At 54.7% G+C, this 18,818-nt stretch overlaps 3 protein-coding genes across 4 annotated transcripts; all 3 read left to right on the top strand.

Moving 5' to 3' along the window:
• Positions 1–1,104: 1,104 nt before the first annotated feature.
• Positions 1,105–5,200, top strand: RAB33A (RAB33A, member RAS oncogene family). The gene is made up of 2 exons (XM_074915626.1): positions 1,105–1,414; positions 4,701–5,200. Exons 1-2 carry the CDS (start codon positions 1,193–1,195, stop codon positions 5,154–5,156), a joined length of 678 nt encoding a protein of 225 aa, XP_074771727.1. The 5' UTR covers positions 1,105–1,192; the 3' UTR covers positions 5,157–5,200.
• A 73-nt stretch (positions 5,201–5,273) lies between these two features.
• RBMX2 (RNA binding motif protein X-linked 2) lies at positions 5,274–8,924 on the top strand. Its single transcript, XM_074915622.1, has 6 exons — positions 5,274–5,322; positions 5,396–5,511; positions 5,711–5,762; positions 5,832–5,961; positions 6,109–6,289; positions 7,965–8,924. Exons 1-6 carry the CDS (start codon positions 5,318–5,320, stop codon positions 8,405–8,407), a joined length of 927 nt encoding a protein of 308 aa, XP_074771723.1. The 5' UTR covers positions 5,274–5,317; the 3' UTR covers positions 8,408–8,924.
• A 418-nt stretch (positions 8,925–9,342) lies between these two features.
• Positions 9,343–18,481, top strand: SLC25A14 (solute carrier family 25 member 14). Of its 2 annotated transcripts, XM_074915624.1 has the most exons (9): positions 9,343–9,463; positions 9,537–9,684; positions 10,728–10,822; positions 12,404–12,489; positions 13,265–13,360; positions 15,421–15,545; positions 16,619–16,754; positions 17,157–17,237; positions 18,009–18,481. In XM_074915624.1, the coding sequence occupies exons 1-9, from the start codon at positions 9,400–9,402 to the stop codon at positions 18,048–18,050; spliced, it is 873 nt and encodes a 290-aa protein (XP_074771725.1). In that variant the 5' UTR covers positions 9,343–9,399; the 3' UTR covers positions 18,051–18,481. The 2 variants fall into 2 exon arrangements, with proteins under 2 accessions (XP_074771725.1, XP_074771726.1); XM_074915625.1 differs by lacking the exons at positions 16,619–16,754; positions 17,157–17,237; positions 18,009–18,481 and adding an exon at positions 16,104–16,593.
• Positions 18,482–18,818: the final 337 nt, after the last annotated feature.

Here is an 18,818-nt window from a genome sequence, read left to right as displayed (position 1 = left end):
GTGAGACGGGATGGCTCAGCGGTCAATGGGTGGTCTCACTCAGCTGCACAGACTTGCAGATGTGCCCAAAATGGGAAAGGGGTGGAGTGGGGGTGGGGATGCATTTCAGGTCCAGACTCAACTTTAGGAGGCTTTTCTGCCTGCTGCATGGTTTATTGCACCCTCTTTGTTGCATTTCAGTGCTGCTGGAAGCAGGCAGCTGAGCACTGGTACTTTGGTGCAGTTGTGACCACTTTGGGAAGGATTTACCAGAGGTCCCTTCCTTTGGCTCCTCTGCTTCCCATCAAGCGCCTGCACTGCAGGGGTCTTGTATCAGCAGCCAGTTTTAGGGGGCTGCGGTCTCTTTTGGAGCTGCCTGGGCTGTGTTACCGGGGGCAGCAGGAGCAGTGCAACCCCCTTGGGGCACCGCGGGTCTCCACGGACGCAGCAGAGGGACGGACAGACCAGCCTGCTTCTCCCTCGTGTTGCCCTTGGCGTTCTCCACGATGCCCCCCGTGTGCCGCAGCACGCCGTGCAGCCTGTTTTGGATTACCCGTAAGAAGAAAGCCAGGTCCCCTCAGCCCGTCCTGCGGTGGTAATCCTCCTCCTGTGGTACCCCTCGCTCCCGCCAGCCCTGTGTGCGTGCTCCAGGCTGCAGGCCTCTGTGCCCTCACGCCAGGAGCGCGGGCAGAGGCCCGTGGGGGGCTCTTCCGTGCGGCCCCCGTGGCCGGGGCTGCCGAGCCGGGTACAAGGAGGGTGTTTCGGCATCGCCAGCCACGGGGGGAGCGAGCGTGTTGGCACCTCTCGGCTCTTGAGCATGTGGGTGTTTCTGTCCCCCAGTTTCTGGTCCTGCCCCCCCTGCTGTAACCACTGGCCCTGGACTGTTCTCCCTCTCTCCCGGGAGGTGACCTGTGTGGCCGCCCTGCCGGTCCCCGGCCCGCCCGGGAAGGCAGCCGGCGGGATGCCCGGGCTGCGAAGGCCGTTTGTCCCCGGATCCGTCGCCTGGCCCGGGGCTCTGAACCCGCCGCCTGGGTCCCCGTGCCCAAGCGAGTGCGCGGGGCGGGGCCGTGCCGGCGCGTGGGGCGGGGCCGTGCCGGTGCTGGCACGCGGGGCGGGGCCGTGCCGTGCCGTGCCGGTGCGTGGGGCTGCGCCGTAGCCGGTGCGTGGGGCGGCGCGGCCCCATGAGACGGTGAGGCGGCGGCGGCGGCGCGGGATGGCGGCGGGCGGCAGCGGGCGGCCGCCGGGCCCCGACTCCTCGCTGGAGCCGTACGTGCAGACCCGCATCTTCAAGATCATCGTGATCGGAGACTCGAACGTGGGCAAGACGTGCCTGACCTTCCGCTTCTGCGGGGGCACCTTCCCCGACAAGACCGAGGCCACCATCGGCGTGGACTTCCGCGAGAAGACGGTGGAGATCGAGGGGGAGCGCATCAAGGTGGGCCACGGCAGCACCGGCACCGCGCCCGGGGCTGGCCGGCAGCGGCCCGGGCAGGGAAGGCAGCCCCTGCCCCGGAGCTGCCGCTCTGCACCCCAGACGCCTCCCGGGGGCTTTTCTGGTTTCAGCCCAACTCGAGGAAGGGGAACAGGGGAAGGTTTCTCCTCCCCGTGTTGCGGGGACACTTTCTGAGCCTGTCCCTGCTGCCTCGGTGCTATTTATGGGGTTCGCAGGCGGTCTGAAAGAATTGTTTAGGGTGAAGCGCTGCTGTCCTCCTGCTCTCCTGACAGGCAGCATATGTCCTCAAAGCATCAGGGCGGCCTCCAGCTTCTGAAGCTGGACCAAAAGAGAGGCAGAGCTGTGGGGAGCTGGGGGAAGGAGCTGTATGCAGAAACCAGCGTGTTTTGGGGGGAGCAGATGGTTGTAGGCTGGCAGTGGCTGTGCTGGAAGGCCAGGAGCTAGCATGAGCTGGTTGCAGTGGGCTTGGCAGCTGTAGTATTAATGCTGAAGACTGCTGTCAGCAAGCACTGGGAGGGTGCAATTTCAGCAGAATTAGAATAGGATGAATTTGCTGTACGAAGGCCAGTGTGACACCTGTAAGAAATGCATCAGCCCAAACCCAGAGAGCTCTGGCTGATGTGTCAGAGCAGATCTGCAGATCAGCAGCAGCTGGTAGGAAACAGCCCGGGAAGCACCGTTTGCAGCCGAACTTGGCCTGCCTGGTTAGGTGGATCAGCACCGACAGCTGTCTAGTGTAAGACTGACTGCTGGAAGAAGCAAATATTGCTATTTTGCTGACAGATGGGCAATCAAAAGTTGGGGGACTAATCACGATGAAATTAGAGCTGCTATTGGTGGGTAAGAACTTAAGCTGTGCTTTTAAACTGTCCATGAACGTTTTTCTCTCTCTCCTTTAAGAGGAGAGGTGCTTATTTTTTCCCTCTGCCTCCCCCAGCTATATCCAACACCACATAGCTGTGTTGTTCTAAGCTGTAGTGCAGGCTGGCATGAAGCCTGTCTTACTGCCACTAACTGGGAAATGTTGCCAGGCTTTCTACCTTTGGATATTATTTGTGCTCCAGCAGGCAGGAGTGGGAGGCAGCGCAGCAAACTGGCCTTCTCCTGGGACCATGTGTCCAAGAGGGAAGTGAGAGGTGGGTGAGGGCAAGGTACCCTTCTCTCATGTCCTGCCCAGATGGAACAACCAAGGAGAGACTGGCAGGGAAATGAATGAGCAGCAGCTCTTCTTTGCCAGCGTTCTTCCACTCTGATAAGACTCTGAGGCAGGCCAGTTTGGATTAACCCAAGTCATTTGTTTGGAAATTGCCAGTTCCAGGCTTCAGTATGTTACCTCCAAGGGCCAGAAGAACTCATAGAGTCACAGACTAACAGCAAAGTGTGGGTTGGAAGGGACCTCAGGAGGCCGTCTGCTCCAACCCCCTGCTGAAGCAGAGCAACCCAGAGCTCATTGCCCAGGTCCACGGCCATGTGGCTTTTGAATACCTCTAAGGATGGTATTCAAATTTAGTCCACACCCTCCTTGGGTAACCTGTGTCAGTGCTTGGTCACCCTCACAGTGAAAGGTGTTTCCTGATGTTCAGAGGGAATCTCCTGTATTTCAGTGTGTGCCCATTGCCTCTCATCTTGGCACTGGGCACCACTGAAAAGAGTCAGACTCTATCCTTTTTGTAGTCTCCCTTCAGGTATCTATACACATTGGTAAGATATTCCCCTGAGCCTTCTCTTCTCCAGGCTAAACTGTCCCAGCTCTCTTGGCCTTTCCTTGTAGGTGAGACACTCCAGTCCCTTCATCATCTTCATGGCCCTTTGCTGGACTCTCTCCAGTCCATATGGGCCTCTCCTGTACTGGGAAGCTCAGAACTGAACATAGCACTCCAGCTGTGGCCTCACCAGCACTGAATAAAGGGGATGGATCACCTCCTTTGGCCTGCTGGCAATACTTTGTGTAATGCAGCCCAGGATACCATTCACCACCTTTGCTGCAAGGGCACACTGCTGGCTCCTGTTCAACCTGGTGTCTACCAGGACCCCCAAGTCCTTTTCTGCAAAGCAACTTTGCAGGTGGGTGGTCCCCTGTGTACTGGTGCCTGGAGTTGTTCCTCTTCAGGGATGGGACTTGGCACTTCTCTTTATTGAACCTCATGAGGTTCCCGTCAGTGCATTTCTCCAGCCTGCTGAGGTCCCTCTGGATGGCAGCACAACCATCTGACATCCTAGCCACGCTCCTCCCAGTTTGGTGCCATCTGCACACTTGCTGAGGGCACAATCTGCCCCACCATCCAGATCATTAATGAAGATGTTGAACAGGACTGAGCCTAGTATTGACCCCTGGGGTACACTGCTAGTTACCACGTTCAATTAGACTTTGTGTCACTGATCACCACCTTCTAGGCCCAGATGTTGAGCCAGTTTCCAGTCACCGCGCTGTCTGCTCATCCAGCCCAGGAGCTTGTTGGCTCCTCTCTTGCTTGGGTCAGGAAGTTGTCATCAGTGACCGGACCAGGGCCTGCAGACATGAGGCTGTTCCTATCCGTCTTTAGAGGACCTCATGTGCTTGTTCTTCCTGGTCAGGTGGCCTATAGCAGACACTCCTGACAATGTCACCCATGCTGGTCTGCTCTTTAATCCTCACCCACAAGCTCTCAGTTGGTTGCTCACCCATCTCCTCCCGCTGTTCTCTCACAGAAAGGGTGGTTCTCCCTCCTCATCTTCACTTCACCCTGACTCCTCTGTATGTACCACTGTGTAACTGTTGGGGTTCTCTCTTACGGCGTGGGATTAGGTGGACCAATGTCCTGATCTGGCACAAGAATGTGAAATAAATGCCTTGTGCGCTTTGTTTCTGTGGTGGGGATGGTGGTCAAGTGCATCAGGAAAAGGACGAGAGGCAGGGACCGGTGTTCCCTGATGAAAGTGCTGTGATCTCTCTTACTACATGAGCTGGGCTGGCTTGGTTGAATTACACAAGCACGTGCCCTGTCATACACAGCCTTGGGCACTGTCAGTGCAGGCCCAAGTGCTTGTGTAACTCATCCGTCAGTCCTGGTTCCTCTAAGAACAGATTGCCTCTCCCTGCAAGGCCTGCCTTGCCTGTGCCCTGCCTCAGCTGTGGCACCACTGGCAAAGGTGGAGGAGCAGGAAGCCCTCCTGCACCCTCCAGCAGGGAGTTCAGCAAGCCAGCCTGCTCCCCAGGCAGCAGGCCCTGCGCCGGGATGGACACTCAGCGCTCCTGTGGCCTTTCTTTCTCGCCTGCTTTGCTTCCTAGGTGCAAGTGTGGGACACGGCTGGCCAGGAGAGGTTTCGGAAGAGCATGGTAGAGCATTACTACCGGAACGTGCATGCCGTCGTCTTCGTCTATGATGTCACAAAGATGACCTCCTTCACCAACCTCAAGACTTGGATCGAGGAGTGCAATGGGCACGCAGTGCCCCCCCTGGTCCCCAGGGTGCTTGTTGGGAACAAGTGTGACTTGAAAGACCTGATCCAAGTGCCATCCAGCATGGCCCTGAAGTTCGCCGACGCTCACAACATGCTTTTGTTTGAGACCTCGGCCAAGGACCCTAAGGAGAGCCAGAACGTGGATGCCATTTTCATGTGCCTGGCCTGCCGGCTGAAGGCGCAGCGCTCGCTGCTCTGCCGGGACCTGGAGGGGCGGCCGGGCCAGCCCCGCAGGCTGGAGCCAACGCACGATGCCAACGGTAAAAACTCCTGCCCGTGCTGAGCAGGGCCCCCAACCGCCCTCTGTCACGGTCACCCCAATAAAGTCTCTGCGGTTCCAGCCAGCTCTGGGTGTTGCTTTGCGCGGCGCGGTCCTGCGCGGCGGCGGGCGGGCAGCGCGCATGCGCGGCGGCGGGCGCAGGCGCAGTGAGCGGCGGCGCCATCATGAAGTAAGGCGGCGGGGGGCGGGCGGGAGTCCGGCCGTTCCCCCGCTCTCGGTACTGACGGTGCCCTCGCTCTCAGCCCCCTGACCAAGGTGAAGCTGATCAACGAGCTGAACGCGCGGGAGGCGGAGCTGGGCGTGCAGGAGGCCGTCTCGTGGCACGCGGAGTACAAGGATAGCGCCTGGATCTTTGTCGGTACGAGCCAGGCCGGGCCCGGGGGGGGACCGGGGGGGAGCGGGAAGCGCCGGGATTGGGGGGGGGGGGGGGTGTTGTTGGGGGAGCGGGGAGGGCTGGAGCCGGGGTGGAATTGGGAGCGGGGTGTGGTGGTGCTGAGGGAGTGGGGAGGGCCCGGCCGGGCCCAGTGTTCCCTTCCCTTGTCTCCCTCTCCCTGCAGGCGGGCTGCACTACGAGCTGACTGAGGGGGATGTCATCTGCGTGTTCTCACAGTAAGTGCTGTAGCCCCCCGGGCCCGCCGTGCCCCTGCCGCCATCCGGGGTGCTGAGAGTGTGTTGCAGGTATGGAGAGGTTGTCAACATTAACCTGGTGCGGGACAAGAAGACGGGGAAGTCCAAAGGGTTTTGCTTTCTGTGCTATGAGGACCAGAGGAGCACCATTCTCGCTGTTGACAACTTCAATGGGATCAAGGTGAGTGAAGCAGCCTGGGACACAGCCCTGCCTGCCTGCCAAGGCTCCCAAGGTCCTGCTTCACATCAGACAGGAGCCCTGACAGCACACCCATGGCATGTGGGGAGCTGGTCTCTGCCTTTGCTAACAGCGTGACTCCTCTTGTAGATCAAAGGACGGACGATTCGAGTGGACCATGTGGCCAACTATCGGCCCCCCAAGGAATCTGATGACTTAGATGATGTTACAAAAGCCCTCCATGCAAAGGGTTGTGGAGTTAAAACACCCCCTCATACGTCTTCTGATTCCCTGTCGGAGGATGAGGATGTGCTCATAAAAAAGCAAAAAGGTGAGGTGTGTTCCTGCCAGTCTTGACCCCAGGTGGGAATGTCTGCATAAAGCCCTCAGCCTCTCAAGGGCCTTTTGCTCAGGGGAACAGCAAAGACAGGTGTGCTCTTGACAAGCCACAGCCCTAATGTCCAGGCTTTGGATTGTGATCTTCTGGGGGGTATCTGAGTGACTGTATCTAGCACTTACCTGTGAGTGACCTCCCCCAGCTTCTGAAGAGCTGATCTTGCAGACAATAATAGCACTTTTCCTGAACAAAAGCCTGTCAGGCTGCAAGGTTACTGCAGGGGGAAGCAGTGCTGTGGGGTGTGGGGAGAGGAAAGGCTTAGGCAAAGCACCACTTAATCTTAAAACCTGAATACTGCTACTGTAGGACTAGAGTTGTGTAGGTATATGGAGTGAACGTTTTGTGGCCTATGCAAGATGACTGAATTGGACAGAACATAAAACCAGCAGATCTAGATGAGATTCTGTGGCTAGAAACTGAAGCCAAGGAAAGTAGGGGGGGTTGGACTAGATGACCTTTAAAGGTCTCTCCTGACCCCAACTATTCTATGATTCTGTGAAAGTAGACCTAATAATGCAGCAAAAATTAAATTATCCGAGTGCCTGAATACCTCCTGTTCTCAGTGGATGCAGCAGGATTTGTTGCTCTACATCTTTCAGGAGAAAACAAAAAGGTGTAATGTATATCCAAACTGAACAAATGTGCCGTGTAAAGGACCAGCCTGTACAGCTGTACTGGATTTTTAGGAAGCCATTAGGGTATTTTCCATCTGTGTAGGCAGAGATCTTGAAAAGTTATGTTTCTTGGAGCCAGCAGAGTGCTAGAAGCAGTGTCTTGTGGTAGGACCTGCTTACTGTGGCTTGCTAACGACCTCCAGGCAGCATCCACCTGAGATGGGTTGTAGTTTCCAGCATAAGCCAGTTCAGTGGGGTGGCCTTGGAGTGGGGGTGTCCATTGTTCTGAAATTGGCTTGGAGCTTCCTGGCACAGCACGGCATGCAGAAGAACCTTCCCTCCCACAGCTGGGCTCTGCCTGTGGCAGACAGGTATTTGGGGACATCTTGTCGCTATGGCTGAGCCCTTGCACTCTTGGGTTTTGGGACCTGTCTTTACTGCGCTCCTGTCCCACATCGAGAGAGGAGCTCAGCGCCATGTCGCGTGGAGGAGGAGCCAGGGTGGATGGGGCTTTAGCATGGGGTGGAGGGGCTAGAGTCCTAGTTTGAGAGAAGTGCTGGAGGAAAGAAAATAGGCAACAGAAAGGTGAGGACAAGATGTTGCTCCAGGGCACTGAATAGGTGCACAGAAATGAGAGAGGCAGAGAAAGAATTGTTGGGTCTGCAGAAGAGAATTTCCACGGAGTGGATCAGTGTTGTTACTGTGTGGATGTGATTGAGGAAAGAAAAAGAAAGGAAGGTGCTGATGTGCTTGAGGGCAGCCTGGATGGGACAAACTCTACGTGGGGAGTGTTAAAGAAGGAAGCAGGATGGCTCAAGCTGAAGGAGAAAGTGGTCGGGGTTGGAAGTGGAATAGGATCTCTCTGAGGGGGGAACGGGGCTGTGAAGCTTGTCTGGAGGGGAGCTGGAAGGGTGCTGTGGTGCTAGGCAGAGCTTGGGGGGTTGAGGTGATGCATGCGGGACTGCCTGTCCTGAGAGATGAACCTTGTATTTCAGATAAGGAGAAAAGTAGACAGGAGCGGCAAAAGCAGAGCTCGCAGGCTGTGAAGAGGGCGGTATCCACAGAGGAGGCACACCCGAGAATCAAAATAAAGAAGGAGAAGGAGGACCCTGGCTATGACCGCTACGCCAGCGGGAGCCAGCAGCCCTCTAAGGGCTTGGAGAGGAAACCTGTGAGCAGGATGCAGCGAGAAGAGGAAGAGCGGAGGCACCAGAGGCCTTCAGAGAGAAAAGGGGAAAAGAGCTTCCAGGACCAGAGGGGACAAAGCGGTTTGTGGGAAGAGAGGGAGAAGAGAGAGGAGGCTGTCAGGAAGGGAGACGGACACAGCAGTCGGCGAGAAGAGGGTCCTGAGGGCGGCCGATCCCGGGAGCGCGGCGCCAGGGAAACCCATCCCAGGCACAGGGAGCGGGGCTCCACAAGAGACTCCAGCCGCTACTGAGTCCTGGGGTGAGCACTCGAGGGGCCAAGGGATGTCCCAAACCTGCCCACGAACCTGCGCAGAGCCTCCCTGTGCCGCTTGGGGCAGGGGAAGCGCCGCGGCTGGACCGTGGTTTTTCATTCCATCCTCGCACCCCTGCTGCAGACCGGGACATGAATTTTGTTTCCTCCTTCAGCCCTTCTTGCAACATTGGACTTGCAGGTGTGCTGGGACGCTGTGCTGTGGCATGAAGGTGCCTGCTGGAAGCAGGAGGATGCTCTTCCCAAAATTGCTCAGTTCTGTCAGTCCTGGGGCGGGCAGGTGGGTGGGGAGGTGCCCCCAGTGCACTGCAGGGAGAGACCAGGGCGTGGCTTGACCTCATGCACCAGCTTTGGGTCCTGAGCCCACCCAGCGCAGATCCTGCCTTCTGTGATGGATCCCCAGAGCTGTGTTGGGGCCGTTTACTGTTGCGTGGTTTGTTTAAAATACTTTTAAATAAAAGTTACCTGTTAACCAGGAGCTAGCCCTGGGAGCAGTGTTTCCATCTCCTGGTACGGTGTTTTTCTTTGCTGTCTGGACACCAAACCAGGGGCGATTGATGTGGAGTGAGGGAGGGATGGTTTGTAGCCAGATCTGGTTGCTACGAGAGTAACTCCCGCCAGGATCCCTCGTGGCTTCAGGCGGTTGCCTGGCCTCGCCCCTGCGGGCGCGGCGGGGGCTACCTCTCGCAGCTGGGCCGGGGCCCGGGGGGCTGACAGGGCGCCGCTGGGGCCGGGCTTGCGGGGTCCGCTCCGCCTGGGGCGGCCGGCGCGGGCCGGGCCCCGTTCCCGCTGTCCCCACGCGCGGGGCGCCGCGCCGCGCCCGGCCCGCGCCCGCCGCCCCCGGGATGGCGCCCAGCGGCCCCGCCGCGCTCCGGCAGGGGGCGCCCATCGCCGCGCTTCCGGTTCCGGGTCGGCGCTGGGCGGCGAGGCAGTGTCCGGCCCGGTGCGCCGCCGGCCGCGCTCCGCCATGCCATGTCCGCGCTGAACTGGAAACCCTTCGTGTACGGCGGGCTCGCCTCCATCGTGGCCGAGTTCGGTGAGGCGGCGGCGAGGGGACGGGGCGGGGCGGGGCGGGCCCGGCGGGGCGCTGACGGCCGCTCTCCCCGCAGGCACCTTCCCCGTGGACCTCACCAAGACGCGCCTGCAGGTGCAGGGCCAGAGCGCCGATGCGCGGTTCCGCGAGGTCCGGTACCGCGGCATGTTCCACGCCCTCTTCCGCATCTGCCGGGAGGAGGGCGGCCGCGCCCTCTACTCGGGGTAAGCGCCGGCCGGGACGAGCCCCTCCCCGCGCCCCGCTAACCCCCCTAACCGCGCCGCGGCGAGCCCCGGGATCGCAGCCGGGCCGGAGCCCCGCGGGGAGAGTAGGGGCCGGAGCAGCGGCGCTGCTGAGCAGCCTGGCGACTCCCGTTTTTCCCGAGGAGGGGGAGTGAGGACGGGTAGGATCTTGTGAGCCCCCCCCTGCAGTGCTGTGTCCACCCCTGGGGCCCCCAACGTCAGAAGGACACGGACCTGCTCGAGCCCCGCTCCTGTCGAGAGGAGGCCATGAAGATGCCCGGGGGGCCGGAGCACCCCCCTGTGAGGACAGGCTGAGAGAGTTGGGGGTGTTCAGCCTGGAGAAGAGAAGGCTCCGGGGAGAGCTTAGAGCGGCCTCCCAGTGCTTAAAGGGGCTACAGGAGAGGTGGGGAGGGACTCTGATCAGGGGGTGTGGGGATAGGACGAGTGGGAACAGTTTTACGCCGAATGATTGGACTATATGATCTTCAAGGTCTTTTCCAACCTAGATGATTCTGTGAAAGAGGGTACATTTAGATTAGACATAAGGAAGAAATTCTTCCCTGTGAGGGTGGTGAGACACCAGCACAAGTTGCCCAGAGAAGCTGTGGCTGCCCCCTCCCTGGCAGGGTTCAAGGCCAGGTTGGACGGGGCTTGGAGCGACCTGGGCTAGTGGAAGCCCATGGCAGGGGGGTAGAACTAGGTGGTCTTTAAGGTCTCTTCCACCCCAAACCATTCTGTAATTCTCTGACTTGCATGGCAAGACCCAGGGCTACATGGGTGCCAGCTTCCCACACTGGAGGGTTCATGGGGACAATCCAAGGTGCTTCTCAGGCACTTGGGGTAGATATCCTGGGTATGTGGCAGAGCTGCACTTCTTGGCAGTGTCTGAGCCATGGCAGGGGGGTGCCAGGCCCAAGCTGTGCCTTTTGCAGTTTGGGGGTTGGTGAGGAGCGTCTTGTGGTGGGCCTGCGAGGAGGACCACCACACTGGCAGGTTCAATGGTTTCATTTGTTCCCCCCGCTCAGGATTGCCCCTGCGTTGCTGAGGCAGGCATCGTATGGCACCATAAAGATTGGCATTTACCAGAGTTTGAAGCGGCTGTTTGTAGATCGCCTGGAAGGTCAGTGTCAGTAAACGCATCAGTACAGGCACCTCTCCTCTTGCCAGAGGTGTAGTGTGAAATCTCATCCTCTCTGTGCTGTGCAGTTTGGCTCATTCCTTTCTCTGTCCTTCCCAGTTATAGATTCCCACAGAAACAGAGTTCTTGTTACTTCACGCTGTGGTTTTGCTTGTACAGTGATAGCAAGGATAGGTTTCAGTACAGATGTGAATCTCACTCTGCTTGACCAGACACTTCCCCCTCCAGCCAGGTCTTTCCTTTCCCCAGCCTTTATCTCCATTTTGCAATGTCAGAGCCAAAAAATGAAAAAAAAAAATTATCATTGCCCCAGGCTCATCTTTCCTTTCTGATTAGTCTCGGGGAAGACATTACATCCCATCTGTATGTCAGATGTGGTACATGTGTTGAAAGCTCTGATAGTGAGTCTCTCCTGTCCTTGTGCGTGAATGCAGCAGATCTAGATAGAAATCACAATTTCATAGATTTTATGGTTCTGTGAAATTGTACTGTCCGGCTCTTTAGCTTTGGCTCCAGCTGCAGAGATGGGACACTGCAAATGCTCTTGACCTGTGCACCTCTGGTAATGAGGGCCTCTGCGGCTCCTGCCTAGAGATGGAGCAGCAGAAGTCTGGTATGTGTTCGCTGCACGCATGGTTTTAAACCCTGGTGTGACACAAGTGAATGTTGTAATGCCATTCTGATTGGGGAAGGTGAGATGGGTGGTCGGGGCCGGTCAACAGGCCAGCAAGAGGACTGGGAAGCGCAGTGTGCTAGAGCTTCTTTCCAGGGTTTGCTCTGTTCTCCAGTAACACCTGTCCCTGTGCATGGCTCTGTGTGTGTATGCTGGGCCGCACGTCTCTCCTCGCTTGCTGTTGCAGTGTTTCCAGTTGTGAGTACTGTTGTCTGAATGTTTGTCTCTCTACAGGCCTGGGGCAGCCAGTGGCCTGGTCTCCTCTGGGAAGTGCTGTGGTCAGTACCAGCAAAGGGCTGTGCGTTCTTCCAACATAACCATCACCCTAATACTGGGCCTGGAAGTCTTGGATTATCCTGCCCACTCCTTGGAACTAATTGCATCTAACTTTCTCTGCCTGGGTCACCTATTCTCTGTTTTCTCAAGGTGGCTGCGTATTCTGAGTGTGGGCAGCTGGGGCTCCAGATCAAAATTAATTGCTATCAGGTTGCCTTGAGAAGTGTTGGGTTGTCCCTATCTGTCTTCTTCTGTCTTAGCTTGTCTCCATCATAAGAAATGCATCACTGGACACAGAAATCTCAGATAATTGTTCAAAATTTTCATGTATCACAGTCTTTTCCTTGTCTGATCAGCTAGACTCATCAGTAAGATCCGTTTTTCTATGAGAGCGTGTTGCTGAGTGTTTCGGCTGCTGCTTTCTGTTTCTGGCAGGTGTGGGGACAGATCTGCCATGAGCTGAATGTAGCTGGCCAGCCTCTGCTCGAGTAACTTCACCATGTGATTTATGAACTGAGCTTCTCTGCTCTTCCCAGAGTTTCTTGCTTTTTCGGTACCATCTGTGCACCTTCTCTTTAGATCTTTAGAATCTGACTCTCTTTTCTTGGTTGCAGATGAAACGTTGCTAATCAATGTAATCTGCGGAGTGGTTTCAGGGGTGATCTCCTCTGCAATTGCCAATCCAACAGATGTGCTGAAGGTAAGAAGTGTACCTGGCCAGAGACAGCTCCTGCCTGGCTGTGGTTTGAGACATGCTTTTGGCTGCTGCTTTCCAGTGAAGATGCATTTCTCCCATCTGCAGTGAGGTGCTATCTGAGCTGCTGCTGACAGCAGTTCTGCTAATTTGAGGTTTTTATGAATGGGAACAGAAGCCCAGAGCAATAAACAGATATTTTTAAAATGCAGCCCTTAAAGATCATTAAATCTGTTATGGCAAGGGGTGGAGGCTGTGTTATCTTAACTGGGTAAGGCGCGTGGGGTGGTAGCCAGCTATTCATCAGACTTCTCAGCTCCTTTCCCTTTGGTTCCTGTGCTGTGCTTTGCTGACACTGCCGCAAAATCCAACCTAGGTGGAGTGACCAGAGTCCAGTGGGGACTGTCTGGTCCCCTCCATTCCCTGATGTGAGGATATTGGGGTCAAGGTAGCTCTGCTCCGAGCAAAGAGAGCCTGGAGAACTTCTCTACACTTCTCCCTGTGCAGATCAGCCTCCTCAGTCTGCTTTTAGAGCGGGAAGACCTTGCCTGTCACTTTCTCTGTCTTGTCTGAGTTTTGCACTGTGCTTCCACCCTGTCGCTATCCCTGCTTCTTGCCTGCTGTCACCATTTGCTGCACGGTTTGCAGGGAGAGGGCGTGTGGATAGTGGTGTCTGCTCTGAGCTGCTCTGTTGTTCTTTCTACCAGGAGGTCACTGAGCTGGTATCTGCCCTCCCAGTCAGACGCTGATGTTGTCCCACCAACTCTCACGTTTCTTTCAGATTCGAATGCAAGCTCAAGGCAGTTTATTCCAGGGTGGTATGATTGGCAGCTTCATCGACATCTACCAGCAGGAGGGTACCCGAGGCCTCTGGAGGGTGAGCACCAGCTGTTGGAATCCCCCAATTAATAGAACTAACAGCTTCCTCAACTTGTTTTCTACACCCAGGTGCAGCTCTGGAAGAGAACTGTGAACCAAGGGTAGTAGCAAAGTTCTGCTTCTGGTTACTGCACAGACAGAAGCACGTCTGTGGTGGAGATTGGGTCTGTGCTATGGCAGCATCAGCACTGGGCCAGGCAGACCTGGTTTCCAGGACTGAAGCTGGTGTGCATCAGGTTTCAAATATGTGAGTGTCCCTTGAACAGACCAGCATTGGGGCTGGATCCACTCTGTGGTCTGCCTTAGGAAGGATGCTCAGCCTGCCATATCTTGGACTCAACTGGAGGTGACCCTGCACACAGTGAGCAGGGCAGTTTACCGACCTGAGTGTGAGTGGCTGAGCACCTCTTCACATGAAGGAAGATGAATTCTTTCAAGTAACTCAAGAGACACTAATGACCTGCAGTAACTTTCTGAAGTTCCAAAGGAACGAATTTGCTCTGTATCCCCACCTACCCAGTCTTAGACCCCTTGAAACTTGCCCTCTGAGCATAAAAAGAGTAGGACAGAGTGGTGGCTTTTGGGGAAACCGGTGATGTAAGGCTCTTGGGCTTGAAGACAGATGAGTTGCCAGTGCTCAAACTTAACTGTTTGGATTTTAGCAGTGATTCTTTGGTTTTTATTAGAGAACCTCTCTTGTCCTTCCAAGTCTTCCATATGCTCAGTTATCCAGCAGTCTGCTGAGTCGCGAGGTCAGGAGAACTACAGAATCCCAATGCTTTGAAAGAAAGCTGTTGCAGTGTCCTGTGTGGGAAGAGGAGGAGGAGTCAATCAACTGCCAGTGTTGACAGCATATTTACTTTGAGATTATTTCTGCTCTCTAGACAAAGACACACGAAGGGAAGAGAGACTAGAAAAGAAATTAAATGCTCAGTGTTGCTGATATGTGCTGGAGACAGGACACGGTGCAGAGACTGGTCAATCTTGAGGTAGATTCCAGTGATTGAGCTAGTCTTGCTGCTCTCTGGTCTGGGACAGCCACTGTCTCCTCCCTCCAGTCTTCCCTGACGTTGAGGCAAAGATGTTCATGCTCACCAGTTCTGGCTTTCGTCATGTGGGGAGGTTTGAGCTGGCTGTGCCAGAACTGGGTTAGGCAGGAACCCAGGAGGAGCCTGTCAGGCGCTTCATTAACATAGCAGGATGGAGACGGCAGGAGCCATAAACTTGAAAAGTACTTTTACTTTTTAGAGTTGTTTTGGTTTTGTGTGGTGAGAAAGCTGATTGTTCTGATGGGCTGTCTCATAATTTGGCCACGCTGGAGGGTCAGTCCCAGTCCTGGTGACCAGGGAGCGCTCTCATGACACTGTGGGTCTACCTGAATTACTTGGATGGTGTTACAGTTCCTGTGAAATGGCCCAGCTTCACATTGCTGCTGTGTTCTTGTTCTGCAAGACAGTAAAAATTTGCACGTAGTTTTATCTGGTTTCTGATGAGGGGCTTGCTGGGCTATTTCTCAGACAGAATGTTCCCGGTTTCTCGTACCTGAGCTCATAGTTATTCCAGTAATTGTCTTGGCAGTTCCCAGATTGATGTCCTACTAGGAGCAACTCTTTTAATACATGAAAATCTCCTTAAGTCAAAAACCTTAACAGAGCAGACTCCCTCTGCTGTTGTGTAGCTAGGAGGAACCCCACCTAGCTCCTTAAACAGCTGCTGCTCTTGTGGTGAAATTCTTCTCTGGTATTGAAATTGGTGGGTACAGTTCAGTGGGGGAAGATGAGTGGATTATTGCCTGATTCCTGTGTGCTAGTGGCTGGTAGGAGAGAAGCAGTGTGTAGTTAATGTCGCTGGAGTAACCCTGCCAGGGTGGAAGAATCCTCCTTAGCTTTGGAGTACAGCTGGGAGACAGTGAGCTCTACCTGAAGAGATATGGCTGCAACATAAGGCAAGGAGGATTGTCAGCAAAAGGCTCTCAAAAGGAAGATGGGAGGAAATGTTATACTAGCTGCAATCCCCAGGCCGCAGCTTGTGCTTGTGACTGATATTTGTGTTCTGCAGGGTGTGGTCCCAACAGCTCAGAGAGCTGCCATCGTGGTCGGGGTGGAACTGCCAGTCTACGACATCACCAAGAAGCACTTAATTCTGTCAGGCCTGATGGGTGACACTATCTTTGCCCATTTCGTGTGAGTATTTGCTGCAGCTGCTGCACTCTTCAGGCTTGACAGGGGCGTGTGAAGTAGAGGAGCAAGGTGGGATTTGGGGTGAGACCTGTTTATAGAGCAAGTGCTCTGGAGCTGCAGAGAACAGACTCGGTACTTCTGAGGGATCTGCTGTGTTGACTGGAGCAGCTCAGAATGGCCAGCAAGTATATCCAGAGAGACCTCCCTGGAGAAGGAACCTGGCAGAAATCTTTTGGTGGCATGAAATGTCAGCTTGCTGATGACCATAAATGTTGTTGCTCCATGTCTGTGCCCTAGTATGAATGAGGCAGGAGTTCCAGCTGTGTGACTGCCTGTGGCAGTTAGTTGAAAGAGCTGCTCCCGTCCTAGGTCCTCATCAGTACAGGCACTGTCAGCTTGCAGCCATTGCTCTAAGAGCTTTGTGAGATGAACAGAGACCTGCAAAGCTGACAAGTCCCTGAGCAATGTGACCAAGTTTTGAAGTCAGCCTGCTCTGAGCAGGGCCTGGGTTAGAGACTTCCCAAAGTCTTTTTCACCTACATTTTCCTGTTCTTCTGGCAGACACTTTAGCTGGAGGTGCTGCAGTGCTTCTGTTGGGTTTACCTGCTGTGGGCTGAAGGTGACAAGCACTAGACCATACGTGGAGGGAGGAGACTAGCAGCTGCATGCTCCCTCTTGCTGCCTTTGGTCTTCCTCCCTCCTTCCCTGCCCTGAAGAAATGTTTGCTCTGGTGAGAAGGATGTGCACTTCCAAGAGGCTGCCTTCAGGTCTGTGTCACCGTGACAGCACCCAGAGACGCTTGCTGGACTGCAGGCTGCCCCTGTGGAGACCCAGTAATGGGCTCTGACAAGGGTCTTGATTAGACAAATTTTCCCTTCCCCTAGCTCTCTGGGGTCCTGAGGTGGTGTGTTTCCTGCCTCTGCCTGTTTTCTGGGTGGGAACAGGTAGTGCAGCTGATGTTTATTACCTTTCAGAAAATCCAGTGAAAGATACTGTATTGTGCTTATGCAAAGGCCTGTCTGAGCTGGAATGGCCGTGTTCAGAGCTGTTCCCCTCGTGTTTTGGTGTGTATGTAGTTCCAGTTTTACCTGTGGGCTGGCTGGGGCCATTGCCTCCAACCCTGTGGACGTGGTGCGGACACGGATGATGAACCAGCGGGCAATAGTGGGCAGCACGGAGCTCTATAAGGGCACCCTGGATGGCCTTGTGAAGGTAAGGAGGCGAGAGAGGTGGGCACATTCCTGTCTTTGGGAGGCTGGCCAGATTCTAGCACCACACGGTACTGGTATGGGCAGTTTGATTCTACAGCAACAGAGCGTGCTTGTTGGTGAGTGTTTCAGACAAACCAGAGGAAGGGCCTGGAGTCACTTTCCTGAAGTTGCCATCAGCTTGAGCATCCTCCCAAATTTGGGGACAAAACTTTGTCAGTGATGCAGTTTGATTAGGTTGTTTTACTGCAAGTGACACTTCAGACAACTTAACTGTTTCTCCACTGATCAGTCTGCTTACTGCAGCAGCTGTAAAGGTCCATTATATCACACATGGTGTTAGGGAGATGGGCAGAGCATGGCCCTGGTGTGTCTCATAACTGATCTGTCTCTTCTCTCCTCTCAGACATGGAAGAGTGAGGGCTTCTTTGCACTCTATAAAGGTTTCTGGCCCAACTGGCTTCGGCTCGGTCCCTGGAACATCATTGTATCCTTCAGTGTGCTGCTGGGAGGTCATGGCTGTGGACAGCCAGGGGAAAACCAAGCTGTAAAGGGAAGTGCAGAGCAGACACCTTGATGGGGGCACCTCTTTGTCTTCCTGTGGCAGCCCAAAGCTGACTCCTTGTCCTGCTTAGACATAAGCTGTGATGTAGCTGCTGCTGGTTCAAGTGCCAAAAAATGCCACTGGTTGTGTCTGCTGCTTCTAACAGCTCTGTAGGTGGCCAGTGCAGGGACTTCCAGTGCAGCAGCATGGGTGGTTCCCTGTCGAGTGTGTACTCTCACGTGCTTGACATGAGACTTTCCCTTCAGCCCAAACTCCTGGAGGTGCTGCACTTCCTGGGTCAACTCCTGTTTTGAGTGGGAAGCCTGGGGAACGTTCTGCCACTCTCAGATGGGTGCTGACCTGCTCTGTGTTGCTGTACTAGATCCTTCCTTCCCTCTGAAACTGTGTGCATGATTTATTTTAGGGAAGTCCCAGTCTGGGGTTAGAGAGCCACCTCCCTTTCTCTGGTCTAGGCAAGCCTGGACTTCTGGGTCAGTCTCTTCCCTCTCCTGGTAGCTCTTGCCCCACAGCTCTCTCTCCTACCTATGCCAATCAGTTTGTTCTGCCTGGAAGAAGGGCTTCCCCACGCTGGCCTTCAGCTGTAATGTGCTGATGCTGTACCTGCCTTGCCTTGCCAGGCGTGGATCAGTCGTGTCGGGAGGCCCAGGACAGCTGCCTTATGTATTTGGCTCAATTCCTTGACATTCCCTTCAGTTTTTTATCACATATGAGCAATTGAAGCGACTTCCATTCTGACAGCTGGCTTCATTTCATGAGAGTCATCTTCAAGACTTGCAGCAGAGAGCTTTGCTGCAGCCTTCCTCTTCATTTCACCATCCCCATGAAGTTTTGGTACATGAGGGTCTGGGCTCTCTCCCCGCCCCCCCCCCCCCCCCCCCCACGCATGGTCCCTGAAGCATGATCTGGCTGAAGTGTAACTGGGAGGCTGATGGCAGAGGCTGCATGTTTTTTCACATGGAGGCAAGTATTAACAGTGTAGAAGTGTCTGGGCCTGAAGCAATATCTTCTGTGAAGATCTGTGCATTCCAGTGGCCTTTAGGTGCAGCTGTGGTTTGTGGTTTGGCTCGTGTGCGTTTTTCTGCCATGCCTGCGGGGTGAGGCTGGGAAGGGGTGCTGTCATGTTTTCTTGCAGAACTGTAACCTCATTAAATTATTTATTGACTGGATGGCTTGAGCTTGTGTTTGTGCAGATTTACTGTAGGTATATAACAGAGCAGATGGTGTGTCTGCCCTTGGGGAGAACAGAAGCTATTTTTTCAGTACACTATATATAGGGTTTTTTTCTCATATATATATATATATATATATAAGCAATCTTTAGGATTCATTACAGTAGAAGTGTTTGTAAAACAAAGTTTTATTGTTAGTGTCAGAAAATTATGGTGTTGCACTCTTAGGTCAGTTTGCAAAACCTCAGTCTCTTCACCTTACTGCTTATTTTTGCTTATATAATTTTTTAAAGCAAGGTAATTTAAAGCTGAACTCAGATGTCCTGCTGCTTTA

This window comes from Athene noctua, chromosome 11 (assembly GCF_965140245.1).
Source record: "Athene noctua chromosome 11, bAthNoc1.hap1.1, whole genome shotgun sequence".
Lineage (NCBI taxonomy): Eukaryota > Metazoa > Chordata > Aves > Strigiformes > Strigidae > Athene > Athene noctua.
Note: the sequence above shows the minus strand (reverse complement) of the source record. Positions and strands in the feature narration are given on the sequence as shown.

Coding starts and splice junctions, on each gene's coding strand:
- RAB33A (XM_074915626.1), top strand. CDS start 1,193: ATGGCGGCGGGCGGCAGCGGGCGGCCGCCGGGCCCCGACTCCTCGCTG. Junction 1,415..4,700: donor TCGAGGGGGAGCGCATCAAG/GTGGGCCACGGC, acceptor TTTGCTTCCTAG/GTGCAAGTGTGGGACACGGC.
- RBMX2 (XM_074915622.1), top strand. Junction 5,962..6,108: donor ACAACTTCAATGGGATCAAG/GTGAGTGAAGCA, acceptor CTCCTCTTGTAG/ATCAAAGGACGGACGATTCG. Junction 6,290..7,964: donor GCTCATAAAAAAGCAAAAAG/GTGAGGTGTGTT, acceptor CTTGTATTTCAG/ATAAGGAGAAAAGTAGACAG.
- SLC25A14 (XM_074915624.1), top strand. CDS start 9,400: ATGTCCGCGCTGAACTGGAAACCCTTCGTGTACGGCGGGCTCGCCTCC. Junction 12,490..13,264: donor ATCCAACAGATGTGCTGAAG/GTAAGAAGTGTA, acceptor CGTTTCTTTCAG/ATTCGAATGCAAGCTCAAGG. Junction 13,361..15,420: donor GTACCCGAGGCCTCTGGAGG/GTGAGCACCAGC, acceptor TGTGTTCTGCAG/GGTGTGGTCCCAACAGCTCA.